General features: G+C 44.3%; 2 protein-coding genes across 2 annotated transcripts in view; one reads left to right on the top strand and one right to left on the bottom strand.

Moving 5' to 3' along the window:
• Positions 1-13,789, bottom strand: part of SYN3 (synapsin III) — a 192,169-nt gene that overhangs the window by 77,265 nt on the left and 101,115 nt on the right. The window lies entirely within an intron of this gene.
• The window catches only part of TIMP3 (TIMP metallopeptidase inhibitor 3), a 37,600-nt gene continuing 31,727 nt past the window's right edge, over positions 7,917-13,789 (top strand). Inside the window, exon 1 of the mRNA XM_053978626.1 lies at positions 7,917-8,246. Within this exon, the coding sequence (XP_053834601.1) occupies positions 8,123-8,246 (124 nt within the window). The 5' untranslated portion in view covers positions 7,917-8,122. The remainder of the gene's footprint in view (positions 8,247-13,789) is intronic.

The following is a 13,789-nucleotide window of genomic DNA, read 5'->3' as shown; positions in this document are numbered from 1 at the left end:
ACTGCTTTGGAGCAGTCCAGGATCCCGCTGCAAGGCACTTGGGATAATGCTGGACCCCTGGCCAACACTGTGCAAGATTTGGTGGCACAGCTTCAAACAGCAAAGCTACAGAGAAGTGTTTGCTTGCTCAGAGCACATGGTCAAGCTTTAGTACCTTCAGATTCCAACTCCTGGTATGTAATCTGTACATACAGACTACACCTTCCTGGTTCCTTCCAGCTCTGGGTGGTTCTCACTGAAACACCCCTCAAAAGCACCCCTCAGAAAGGCACAGTGAAGGGATAGAGGCTGTCAGATTAAAGGAAAGGGGAACAGGGACTGTGGATTATCTCTGTCTTCAGTGGACAAAGAATACTATTTTCGCACATCTGTGCTAAATCAAACACTGATTTTTTTTCACTCCTGACATTAATACATTAGGTGTGGAACTCACACTGCTGACCTGAAAAGTTCCTTTGAGGAATGCATTACTCTTCATTTGGGAAGAGCAAGACAATAAACAAGTAAGTGTCCTCACTTCAGACTGCAGATCTACCATCTCCTCATCTTTTGTCTCACACTGAATGCCAAGATTTATGGATAAAAATTCCAAAAGAGTGAGGAAACTGAAGCGCTGCCTTTTGCTCTAGAGAAGAAAGAGATCCGTCCTTGAAATCTCACATCGGAAATTCCCCAGCTTCTGCTGGCTGGGATTGTGAGTCTGAGGGTAGGGCCTGATGTCAGTGAGCAGTCAGCTACTGTTTAGAATACAGCATAGATTTGGGAACACAGGAAGAAAAGCATTGAAAAAGTTTGGATTTATAAGAAAAATCCTATGCTGGAGCAACAATCTCTGTTGGGATTTTCATACAGAGGAACTGCTTCTCACTTTTGACATCATGTGGTGGCATGCATGACAGGAATCACTGAGTTCATTCCCTGCTGGGACACTATCCTTGTCATTAGAGACTGTCCTTGTAACTAATACCTTAATTTGCAGTTTCAGGTGAGAGACTGGTAACACCTGCACTATGGGGATGAGGAGACTGGCTTTTTCTTACAGGCAGTTTCTGAAAGTGGAGCAGGGAGAAGCAACTCAAGACAGCAACTTTTCCTGCACTCACATCCGTTCTGCAGGTAAAGAAAAGACCCTTCTTCACACCTGACAACCCAGTACTATCTCCAGCCTCATTAAAGAAATGAAAAGAGGGATGCAAGTCCCGTGGTACTGCTCTTTCACATGTATGGTGATTTTAAGGTAGTCCAACTTGCTTTAAAACCAGTGACACATCCTAGGGACTGGCATATGGAAGGGCTGCAGTGCTCATAGCCTCAGGATGGTCTAAGTGCTACAGGATTACTGCCTCCCGCCTGGGATCTTTCTCTACCTCCCTACACTCACATGGGGTTGTGGAAACAGCTGTATCCTGACAGTGCCCTCTGATGAGAAGGAGAGAAAGATTATGCTGAGAGATGAGGAAGCAGGCTCAGTCCCTGCCTTCAGAAGACTGGTGAGAGGCAGAGAGATGAGGGAAGAAGGATCTAGCTGTTCAACATGCCAAAAAGGCCATGTCATCAGGTCAGTCAGCTTTCCCCCCAAGGGAGGCTGTATTCAGCTCTCCTGCTCCTCTGTGGCCAATCATCACTATGAAAAGCCAGGTCAGTAGTTGAGAGAAAACCAGGGATGCAGTGGTCAGCCACCTTCAGTAAAAACAAAAAATTGGAAAAGTTGAAAATGAAATCCTGGACTATGCCAGGGGGACCAAAAAGCACCAAGATAATCCCTCACCCCTGCCAAGCAGAGCAAACCTCATCACAGGGAGGGCAACAAGCTGTGAGAGACATGCCAGTCTGCCAGGCTTTCTGCTAAACATCAGGGAGCTACTTGGAACCCCACAAATACACACAGCAACCACAGTGGCCAGTATTCAAATCAAAGCCTCTCTCATAGAGAGAGACATTTCCTATACAGTACCTAGGAGGAGGCACTATGAGATTCTGATATAAAGTGAGAGATAATCTGTAAGTTCTGTCCCACACTTGAATTTCAGCAGGACATTAAGGCTACAGTGAGAGATGGCAATCTCTGACGGCCACACCAACCTTTAGGCTCTTGTCTCATCAAAAGGAAGACTTGCCCCATAGCTGCTCATGGAGCTGATGCAGGGAGCAGATGTTACTGCTTTTCTGTGTCTATCCCTTCTTCCTCAAACTCCTCTCAAAGGCCTCTACAGAGATATTGTCTTCTTCAAGTTACGTGGATAGAAACGTCAAACCTCGATTGCAGTCATGAATCTGCTCATGAACTCTGCTGGCTGCAATGCCACAGAGCTGCCTTAAAGCTCTCTTAAAAAATGTGAGGCATTCCAGTCATTTTAATTACTGTGCATTGCATAAGCCAGAAACCAGTTCATACAAAGGAACAACAGAAAAGTGATTTTCAATTGCTCTCACTCTCTTCTGTATTTAGTGCAGCCTCCAAATCTCTGGGAACACCAGCTCTTATTACCATTTGAAGCACTTCATCTATTTGAAATCTCTTTGTTCAGTCACTTAAAGCTATTGATGCAGTTTAGAAGGGTTTAAAAAAAATAAAATCAAAACTTCAATTTGGAAATGGCTATAGCAGCAGGAAAGCAAAACAAGAGAAATGTAAAGACTTACTATAAACAAAAACGAGAGAAAATTAATTGCTTGGAATGAGGCATAGGCAGGTAGAACCAAGCAAATCATGTTGTGTCCTTCCCTCCCGGATTCTGTCAGACCATCTAATCACAGCCTCCTGGCTTGAACCCCGCATGGTACTGAGCCCTCTGGCCCTCGTCCAGAAATGCACTTAAGCTTATATTTAACTTTGTGTATGTAAATGGTTCTGTTGACTTCAGTACAGCATCTTGTGTGCTTAAAGTTGAACATGTGCCTTAGTGTTTTGTTGGATTTGGGCCAAAGAGCACCATCATGTGCAGGAAACATTTTCAGCTTGATAAGGCTGTTAAAAGATATTTCCTGGTTACTCTTCTGCAGCTGATGCCACATCACAGCCTGACTGGAGGATCCCCACACTACTGAGAGGGTGATTTCATATTCCACAACCCTTTATAATGTAATATTCCTGGAAACACATGGTGCCTACAGTCTGCTACCAGGTGCTCTCAGTGGGCACAGTCTCTAAAGGATCCTTGAAGACTGAACACAGTATAGAACTGTTAGAGCTGATGAAAATTTAATGGTGTACCTCCAATGAAAAGCTTGGGAATGGGATGGAGTATTACCTATGTTTGGCTTGCAGACAGGAAGGTGACATAATTCCTTTGCAACCTCAGAGAAAGAGATCAAATGAATTTTTTTGGTATGTATTTATGGAATCAAAGACATTTTTGAAGAAGGAGTATTCTCATTTTAAATAGCACATGAAGTTCACTGATACAATGGTGGAATTAATAGGAGTTTTTTCAACTTGTTTCAGGCATACAAATCATAGACAATACAAAAATTTAAAACAAAAAGTATTCTCAGAGGACAGTGTTAGAAAAGAAACAATTTACTGAAAAAGAAGCAGATAATCAAGAAATATGAGAACCTTTTTCTAATGCAATGCATGACCATTCTCTACTATCCTATGAGATGGCAGGAGTGTGCTGTTGAAAGGACATCAGATAGCTCTGAAAACACCTACCCTTCCCCTCATGCTGCATAAAAGCAGAAAAACAATGAGACCTCCGACAGGGCATGATGCTGAGCTGGTGTAAAATATATGAAGATCATAAACTTCAAGAAAAGCTTTTAGGACAAGAGGATGCTTTTGAGCAACTTGTCAGGTGGACAATTTAGAATGCTAATGGCAAGATTCCATGCTCATGAATCAAGTAAATTTGCTGTCAAAGCATTAAAATAAAAAAGAGCCCTTACTTCAGAAGCTTTTAAAGTTAATATATTGTTAAGGAGGTGGCAGGGCTGTTGAACTGCAGTTGAATTCTCCTGATTTCATTCATACTAAGCTCAGTTTAAGCCAGCTAAGATCTGGTGAGGAACTGAAGTGTTACTAACCACTACATGTGACAGTTGTCAGGGTATTTTTCTCTGGTGATAGTAGGATCTCTCTCTCTCTCTCTCTCTCTGTGCCTCCCTCTCTCTCCCTTTCTCTCAACCCTCCTGGTATGTGTTTTTTTTTTTTTTTTTTTTTTTTTTTGCCAGCAGTTGCTGTAGTTTGATGAAGCCCTTCTAAAGCAGCTGGCATGCCTCACAATGAAATGTGATCAGAAGGCAAGTGAACGTGCCTTTAGTTCATATATCAGTCTCTGTCCCTGGTTCTAGGTGGGTCTTGTGAAAGGAAAATTATGTTAACATGCACCTGATATAAACTAATATGAGTATCTATGAAAGTAGAAGGTAATTCTCCTTCCTTAAATTTAAATAAGACACCCAGCTTAATATGTTTACTTTTCCAAAGAATCGGATCTTTAGGTACTGCGGAGGAGCTGGCTCCATCCGTGGAGGTCGGAACCATCTCTTGCAGCGCACTGCCCCCTAGCACTGCCGCGCACATTCCTGCAGGATGGAGGGGAGAGGGACACTGTGCTCAGTCAACAACACCTGCGGGACATGGCTTTCCCTGGGAATTTTCACACCAACTATTGACCCAGCCCAGTCATGCTTGGCTTGCGGGATCCGACAGGATCACAGCGTGAAGTTGTGTGCCTGCTCGGTAAGGCAGAGAGATCCTTAATTGTGTTCAGCAGTGTGTTCTTGATGGAAGACTGGAATAACACAGATTTCTTTATTTGGTGACATTAACAAAACGTGAACTCGAATTTTCTCATATGAAGATCGAGGTGTCTATTTTCTCCTTCTTTCAATGCTACCTTCTTTATGGCCATATAAGGCTTAAAGTTTTACCTGAGCAAAGAAGCGGAATGATAGTTTTTATTTTATTTTTTTTTCCCATTGCAGTATTTCCCATGAAGACAGGGCATAGAGGATTCTCCTTTCAGTTCCTTTATTGACTTTCTCTGTTACTCTGACACCATTATCAATATTTTCTCATATAAATAAACACTCAGAATCCTTGCCTGGCTTTTTCAGAGTTCACTTTGCCAGTAGGTCTTAAGGGGAAAAGGCTAATATTGGATATCTAATGGATATTATCAGATGATAACATAGAATATCTCTATTTACAGATGATAAAATGAGTGTAGAGGCAGATTAAACTATTTAACAAAGGCCTCGAGGCGGCCAGTGGCCATATTGAACTTTCCTGAGTATGATTTACTTTATGTACTTTACAAAAATAAGACATTCTGGTTTCTCTCTGTGAAGAGCACTCTTCAAGAGGCAAATAAATATTGTTCTTATTGTATAGTATCCAGTCCTGATTGAAAAAACTGCACCCCTACTACTGTAGATAAATTAATATATTTGAAAAATAATATCTAAGTGTAAAAACAGCAGGTGAATCAGCTATGACCTGACCAAACACAGGTATGCTACTCCAGGCAATGATAATACAAGCACTAAAAAAAATTTCTGGATCATCTCCCAAGCAGTGGTATAGAAGATAGTGGTAAGCCTTGCTATACTGACAGCCTGCACCCCATCCCTTCCAAAGAGATGTGCCCAGCCCTTGGATCAAGCCGTGTCACTCCTTTTCATCTGATTCCTTCTCTATATCTGATTTCTTCTGATTCTCCTATTCTCTGATTTCTTCTTCTATATCTGAAAGGTGAGCCAGTTCCTGCAATCAGCACAAACTTGGTGTCATTTTAACTAGCTTGGTCAGCCTCACTGTAAGCAAGCCACTTCCATACCTTGGAGGGCCCTGTGGAACTCCAGTAATTTGTAGGCCCCTTCCTCTCCCATTTCAGAAATCAAGGAGGTGACTAAAGGATTTGTTTTTCAGTCTCCTCTGAATGTGTCCTGCATCTATGTATCATAGACTCTCAGCATTTACACAGCACCCAACAGTTTAAAAGCTTATTACAAAGCATTTAGCATGTTAGTCCTTGGAACACACAGGAAAGGTGTTATTATAGGTATGAAGAAACATACTCAGGGGAGTTACTTGGCCAGAGAGTGAAGGGAGGTGGTGCAGGAGCTGTGATTATAATCTAGTTGTGTGTGGGCCAAACTCTCCCTTATTTACACCAGTGTCAGGTTCTGACAGAATTCTACTACTCTCAGATATTGATCTGAGACGTTGATAGGCCAAGTGTATCTTGATGTTGGTGGATATCAAACTTTTTACAACAACAAAGGAAAAACGAGAGTGTCAGACACACCTCATTCTTCTTCCGTGTTACTCTGCTGAGGTCAGTGGAGTTGTTCCTTGTTTACACCCAGTGAGACTGAAATGACATCCACCCATCCTGATGGATCCAACCTCACTTGTAGTACTTTGAACAGGTAGCCCAAGTACCTCAAGTATTTTTTGCGTAGGGTTTCAGACTCTGAGGTGTCTAAATGGAATGATCTATTTAATACCCTGTCTCATGCATACTTACAGGACCCGTTAGTACCTCAGCACCGTCCGATTTTTTCACTGTGTTCACTAATGCACATTCCTGAGCAGCTCCCAACACTATTATCCCATGACACGGGGATTTGAAGCACAGTGAGGCAAAGCTGCCACACAGGTTGTCTGTGTCACAGTGAGGATAGGAACTTGTGTTTCCCACTGCTGGCATTGCAACCTTGATCCCTTCTGACAACTCCCATCTTGAAGCTTTTGCCTACCGATGCTCCAAATAAAAGCCTTCCATAAGACAGGAGATTTTAATTTTATATAGACAGACAGTATGATTAAAGAAAAGGTGCAGGAAGGCTGTGCTTCACCCAGATGGAGCAGAATTGTAAATCTAAAGACTTAGCTGACTATATAGAAATTTAGGACAGCTGGTCCCTGGCCTTTAATACCAGCATAATTTATAACTAGACGCGCTTAAGTCTTGTAAACCCCGTGGAAAGTACTCTGACATTATATACACTGGTTTGATACTGCGATTAATCACCCCTCAGTCCCCTTTGGAGGATAAGGCTGTCTGTATCATGCAGCTGGCAATCTCCTTCCTTACAGTCCCAGCTCTTCTATAACATTTACGTTTCCACAGCTGATGGAAATTTATGGCTCCAAAAGGGGATAAAGGAAAACAAAACAAACAGACATTTCTCTAAATTCCACTAAAGCTGCTCTGCTGAAATATACTTTGAGATTAAATGTTGGGGGTGCTCGGGTAGATACAACCCTGCTTTTTCCAGGTTGGTTTTAGCAAATTATGAGCCCTTTCTGACTGAAAGGCCAGAGAAGGGGAATTGCTGGGTGGTGGAGAAGGAGCATCCAAGCAGGATTAAAAACATTCAGGGCAAAATCCTGGTTTACAGTTCAGATAGGTCTTGTCCTTCTTTCCCCCCATCCTCTTTCCCTGCTTGTTGGGAGAGGAAAAGAAGCAGCACACTGCACTTGCGCGTTATCTGATCGCTGTCTGAAAGCTCTTTGGAACAGCCTGAACAGTGTGCCATGCCTCCAGTTTGAAGTCAGTTTGCAGACAGCCCAGACGGACTGAAGGGAAACAGCGCGAGCTTTCCAAGCGAACCGCAAGCCCCGCTTGCGTTTTCCAGGTGTCCCGAGGAGCGGAGCGGGGTCGGCCCGGGGGAGGATGTGACAGGCTCGGGCGGACACTCGCCGGTAGGAGAGACGTACAGTTGGTACGGAGCGAGGCTTCCCCCGCCCCGCGGTGCCGGGAGCGGAGCGGGCCGGGGCCGCGCCCCCGCCCGCCGCGCGCCCGCTCTATTCCCTATAAGGCGCGGCGGGCGCGGCCCCGCCCCGCGCTCGCGCCGATGAGGTAATGCGGCGCTGCCATTGGCCGCGCGCGGCGGCGCCCCCGGAGCGCGAGCGGCGCGAGCCGGGTATAACTCCGCGCGCCGGTCCCGCTCCGCCCGCAGCGCTCCGCACCTCCGCTCCCCTCAGCTCCGCTCCCCTCAGCTCCGCACCAGCACCGGCCCAGCACCGTCCCACCGAGAGAGCCAGAGAGACAGGGGCAGGGCAGGCAGCCGCGGCGCACGGGCTGTTAGGGAGCAAGAATAAAGTCAGGCGAACACAGCATCAGCCGCCTCCCGCTCCGCAGAAGTGAGGAGGCACTTCGGGGGCAACATGACGGCGTGGCTGAGCTTCCTCGTCGTGTTCCTGTGCAGCTGGAGCCTGCGGGACTTGGTGGTGGAGGCTTGCACTTGCGTCCCCATCCATCCGCAGGACGCTTTCTGCAACTCCGACATCGGTAAGTGCCGCCGCCCCGCAGCCGCCCGGGCCGGGAGAGCTCGGGGTAACCAGAAAGCTCCCGGGACCCCGAGGGGTGCGGGCAGCACCGCGGCTGTCACCGCACGGCAGCCGCGTCCCGCGAGTCACGCAGTGAGGGCAGAGGTGCGGCAGGCGGGTCACACCGGAGAGCGGTGACCTGACTTTCCAGGAGCGGGCTTGGCTCCGTTGCTGCCGCGGACGCTTGGGTTGTTAAGAGGAGAGGAGCGTGGTGGCGGACCCCCGCCCAGCCCTCTCGAGCCCTGTCCCGCGGCAGCAGCAGCAGCCTTTCCCAGAAGTACCTTAACGAAATCAATCATTGTTAAGAGTGGCATGTTTTCTACAGCAGGACAGAAACACAATTGGAGGTGTAGGCTGCCAAAACTTCCTCCTCAACTTGGTGACAAAAAGTAGGAGGCAGGATTCAGATGGGTTCTCCCAAGCCACGAAGCCGCCTGTGGCGGCTGGTGTTTGGAGGTGCGGCTCTCACGGGCTTGTGGTGCTGCGCTTGTAACGTAACGTTGGGAAGGGCTGGAGGAGCAGGTACCAAGTGTCTCCCGGCTTTCTGCATGCTGCGCTGTGGTCTTTGCACATCTGTGGAGGTACGCTGCATGCTTTTGGGAAAGCTGAAACGCTGTCATTGGATCCTGACTGATGTTTTCCACTATGGGTTTCAGCATCCCTAGGGTTCTTCGTTACACTAACTTTAGGTAGGGGACAAGGACAGCACGAAAAATCTCTGAGGAAGAGGTAATAGAGACTCTGTTCCCAAGTTTGTTGGCGGGCTTGTAGACAAGGGTGGGTAACAAAATATGGTTGTTGCTTGGTAGCTCTTCCGTGGCAAAGTATATGAAATCAATTAGTGGTGTCCTTGACACATGTCCGTGTAATGGTAAATACAGGCTGTCACTTCAGCAGTGGTGAGGGGGTGGCACAAGTCCAAGAAGTCTCCTGCCTTCTCCTAGGTTGTCTTAGTAGCACAGCAAAAAAGGGGCCAGGGACTTTGCACTGCTGGTACCCACATGGTACTGACTGAGGGTAGAGTCTGCAAAGAAATCCTCCTGGCAACTGCTATGGAAGTCAAATAGAAAGTAATTCTCACTGCAGCAGAACACCCATTGCTGTGAATGCTGCCAGTAGCCTTTTCAAGATAGCCAACGTTAGTGGCAAAATATCTATCTCTTGTCTTCAGTTCTTCTACAGAAACTGCAGTTGTACCTGGTTATTCATATTTATTTTATATAGTGTATCTGCTCCTGAATGCAAAAAAAACTATTCCATGTTAAAAGTGGTGGGAAGGTTACAGTTTGTTTCAGATAGCCTGGAAAACATTCATAAAATAGTTTTATACTGGGAAATTCTCCCAGGAAACTAAATTATTCAAATTTCTGTTGCCATTTTCATAGTTTGGATCAACAAGTGTGCCACCTAAGTGGCAACTGCCAGGGAGATTGTCCTTTCTGTGAAAGTGAGTCTGGGAAACAGGTTTTTTTCATAGGAAAAGCTGATGGCAGCATGTGGCCTTCATTAGCTGCATTTTGGGAGAAGGACTGCTTTCTTGCTCTGGTTAGGTCATGCTGTAATAGATGAGTGGTAGTTTTGGTTCAAAAAAAATGGTATTAAGTGCATTTTTGTAATGAATACACACTGACAGAGTACTTTTACTAGACACATAAATGACTAGGAGTAAACGATGAAGTTTCCTATAACGATGCTCCTAAACTTGAGGGCACCAAGTTTTTCTGTTTTCTACTCTGATTTCTGGTTGAGTTCAAAGTCTTCCCTTCATCTTTCCTTTCTCTCTTCTGGGCTCTTCATTAGATCTCAAGCCTTGGCTTTGCTTTGAGACAAAGTAGTTCAAAAAGTTGATGTGTCTGGGGCTCTCATGCCTTCAGACATCACAGCAATGCAAAGGAAGAGCAGCTTGAGGGGAAAGAGCAATCCATTCCACTAAATGACTTGAATGCCAGTTTGGTTAAAGGTCTCTGGGTTGAACCAAAAGCAAATCCTTACATTTGCTAGGATTGTCTGGAAAATGTGATATTTCTGTAGGCTGATTTTAGTAAATGCTGTCATGTTCTTCATATGTGGAAAGGACAAAAAGTGCACTAAAGCTTTCTGGCTTTGGAAGCGTTAATCATCTCCATGGAAACTGATGGTAGTGTACCAGTGCAGTGTTTAGACAGACTAAACTACACGCGGGGTTATAAAACACATTGTGAGGAAGAAAGGGACTTGGCAGCAAGTTTTTATCGCTCTTGAAACTTCTGACAAAATACCAGCTCTAAAGGGAGGAGTCAGTGCAGTAAGAGCTGGAGCAAAAGAGGCTTTTAAAATAGCTCCTACAACAATGTAAGAAATTAACTAGCTAGGTGGCAGCCTAGGAGAGGCTTTTCATCTTCAGAAGCACTGCAGTTTGAAGAAGGAGAACTTTTAGTTGAGGACTGTAATGCAAACTTCTACTGCTGTTTCCTGCTTAACCAGTGAAGTCCTACTCTCAAGTTTATTCTCTTCTCCTTTAATCTGATCTCACCGGACATTTAATTTTTCATTTTCCAGTGGCTCAGTTCTGATACAGCCTCTCAACCCTGCAGTCACTAGGAGGTTTTAATCTTTACAGAAACAGATGGTCAAATAAACCCATTGGAAAGGGCAGGATTTCAATATGTACATCGTTTGAAAGTGAAGGTTGTGGTCTTTGAAGGAATCTTGAACTTCATAAATAACAATGTATATATACATTTTTAATTTAAAAAAGGAGGGAGGGGAGAAAAAAGAGGTACTATTGCTAGAGGTACTATTGGTCACAAGGGATCTTTTCACTCAGCCTGACTTTTCCATCGTGATGAATGGAGAAAAAGTGAAGAGGTGTGTCTTATCTGGCCCTGTGGGGTCAATCAATAATAAAATTGCTGTTTTAACTGTTGGCTTTCTTTCTTTAACGGGATCAGTGAGTGCCAGAAGAGGCAGTACTGTAATTGGACAAACAGCGACTGCTATGATTTGCCATCTGAACTTTGCTTCCTCCACTCCTGCCCTCTGCCTATGACCTCTTCCAGATGTGAATATTTTTCTTTTGTTTGAATTAAGAGACCTTTTGAAAGAACAGAACCAGGCATGCTTTGTTCTTTTGTGACAAAGCTGTGACATTTCCAGCTGGACATAGCTGACATGAAAGGGACTTGTTTGTCCTTTTTTTTTGCACAAACAGCAGGAATTTTTGAGCTTGGCTGCTGAATGTTGAGTTCACAGCTTTGGAAAACACCTCCCATTTGGCCTCCTCTGCCCCACATGTCCTTTCAAGGAAAAAAAAAAAAAAAAAGAGAAAATATGTGAAATTGCAGACTGCATTTTGACAAACTAGTCTGCAAGTGATAAAGTACTTTATTCACTCCACAGCTATCTTACTTCTGTCTTGTGTATATACGTTAGAGAAGAGCTATGGCACTATTAGATGTCTCTTACTGAAGTTCAAAGGAGCTCAAAATAACATTCCTTTGTGTTGGGGTGGGGGGGGGGGAAATACCTGTATCAGCAAGGATGCCAGTGGGTACTGCTCCTCTCTGTTCTAAGTAACCTCACTCTTGGTGAGATGGAGGTGAAGGTAAGTAAGTTCTTAAGGGTCCCTCAGTGCTGTGGAAGCCATTCTTTACTCCATCCTCCTGTACCCATAGCACTGAGCTCACAACACCTGCAGTGGCTCCCATCCTTTGAATTGAGAATGTGAGAGAAGTGCAAGAAGGAAACAGCAGAGAAGGAGGAAACTGGTGAATTTGTTTGGCCTGAAGTCTGAGTACCTAACTGAAAACCCGCCCTTTCACTGGTTTTCCTGAGTTGATCATTCCACCTTCTCACTAATAAGCTAAAAGAGATGTGCAGAACACTTGATCATACATGAGATTTTGAACATGCTTTCTTTATTTTGGTGTAGTGATATCAAATGTCCTGCCTTAGCCCCTAAGGCAGACAGGTAAGGTCTGCCAGACTGATTCAAAAGTTACAATAACCCATCTCCAATTAATTATACCAATATTTAGAGTTGAGATGTATTTAAAAGTATTTTTTTGGTTACATTTTGTGGCAATGGTTGCAAAAGTGTATCCACTTCAGAATCAGACTTTTGACGAGGAAGTAATGATGTGATTTTTATTTTTAGACTGGACTTCCCTTGGAGGCATTTTAGAAGCAGGAAATCTGAGAAGCATCCCATAAAGCTTCAAAAAAGAATAAAAAAAAGTACTGCAAATTTCATTTTATGTGGGAAGAAATGGAGGAGATTTATTTAACTTCTAGGCAATTCCAATGTCCATGATAAGAACTTTGTTGAAAGAGGGTGTTCCTTGTGACTGGTCATGTCTCCTGACAGAAGAATGGCCACTTGCAGCTGAATTGTCCTATTTAGTAGAAGTGGAAATAGAATTTTTTTTTTTAATATTACTTTTTTTCTTTTTTGTGTGTAGTTATTTGCAATTTTAGTCCTTATAAGAGTAGTGGGATCTGGAGTTAGTCACTTCTCCAAATGTTTCTATTAAAAAATAAAAGTGGTGAAAATTACTGGTTGGAAGATGTAATGCAGAATGTTATTTCTTTTTATTATTGCATATGCTTACTCCAGATTTCCTGCAGGAAGGGTCTCCAGCAAGGTCTCTGAGCCAGCGGAGAGCCAGATGTTCCAACCTTAAGCCTTGGAGCTCCTGCTTCATGCGGACATTCTTTTCCTTCTTATTTTCATTGATTTCCCACATGTTCTTTAGAACTCTCCACCTGCCAATTGCTCCTCTGATGTTTCTGGAAAGTGGTGGGCTGGTGGGAGCATAGTTATCTACAGCTATGCACGGTAGTGGTATTTTTCTTGGGAAGGTTTGGGAAGGACCTGCCTTATTCATGTCTGTTTTTCAGGATGAGTGGATTTGGTTGTTTGACCGTAGGAGAAGTAACACAAGGTGACAAAGTAATTCTCAGCTCTATCAGTGGACTTCACTTTTCCGAAGACACTAATTAATACATTTTGTCCTGCACTTTGAGACCTTCTTGGATATGGCAACTGAGTTGCATCTGATGAAATGTATCTCTGTACTCAAGTACAATCCCAGCTGGGGTGGGTGGGGCCAAGCATTTTTAGTAGGAGCACTCATTGACTCACCTTGCCCTACGTTGGGTGTTAGAACTACTAAGATGGAAATTTAGTTTTATGATGTAACAATGTTGTCTAAGCTCAGCTTTTTCCTCACAGCTCCAGTACCATGTGGTGCTCTCAGGTAGCCCAGCCAAGAGTGCATCACTGACAGAAGGAGCCTATTTAATCTGGGCAGGCGGTCTTGGAATTAAATGAAACTTCCACCAGCTGCTCTCTGGGAGTTTAGAAGAGCTGGTAAACCTGATAGGACAGCTTGGTTTTAGTCAACGTGCAAGAGCAGGGATCCTGTGTTTGCCAGCTCTGAACCAGACTAAGCTAGGGAACTTATTTTTAGTCCTCATAATGTCAGCAGTGCCTGTGTTTGAGTTTCCCTGTAATTATATTTTTTT

This window comes from Vidua macroura, chromosome 5 (genome assembly GCF_024509145.1).
Source record: "Vidua macroura isolate BioBank_ID:100142 chromosome 5, ASM2450914v1, whole genome shotgun sequence".
In the NCBI taxonomy this organism is placed as follows: domain Eukaryota; kingdom Metazoa; phylum Chordata; class Aves; order Passeriformes; family Viduidae; genus Vidua; species Vidua macroura.
This window is presented reverse-complemented; position numbering and strand designations above follow the sequence as displayed.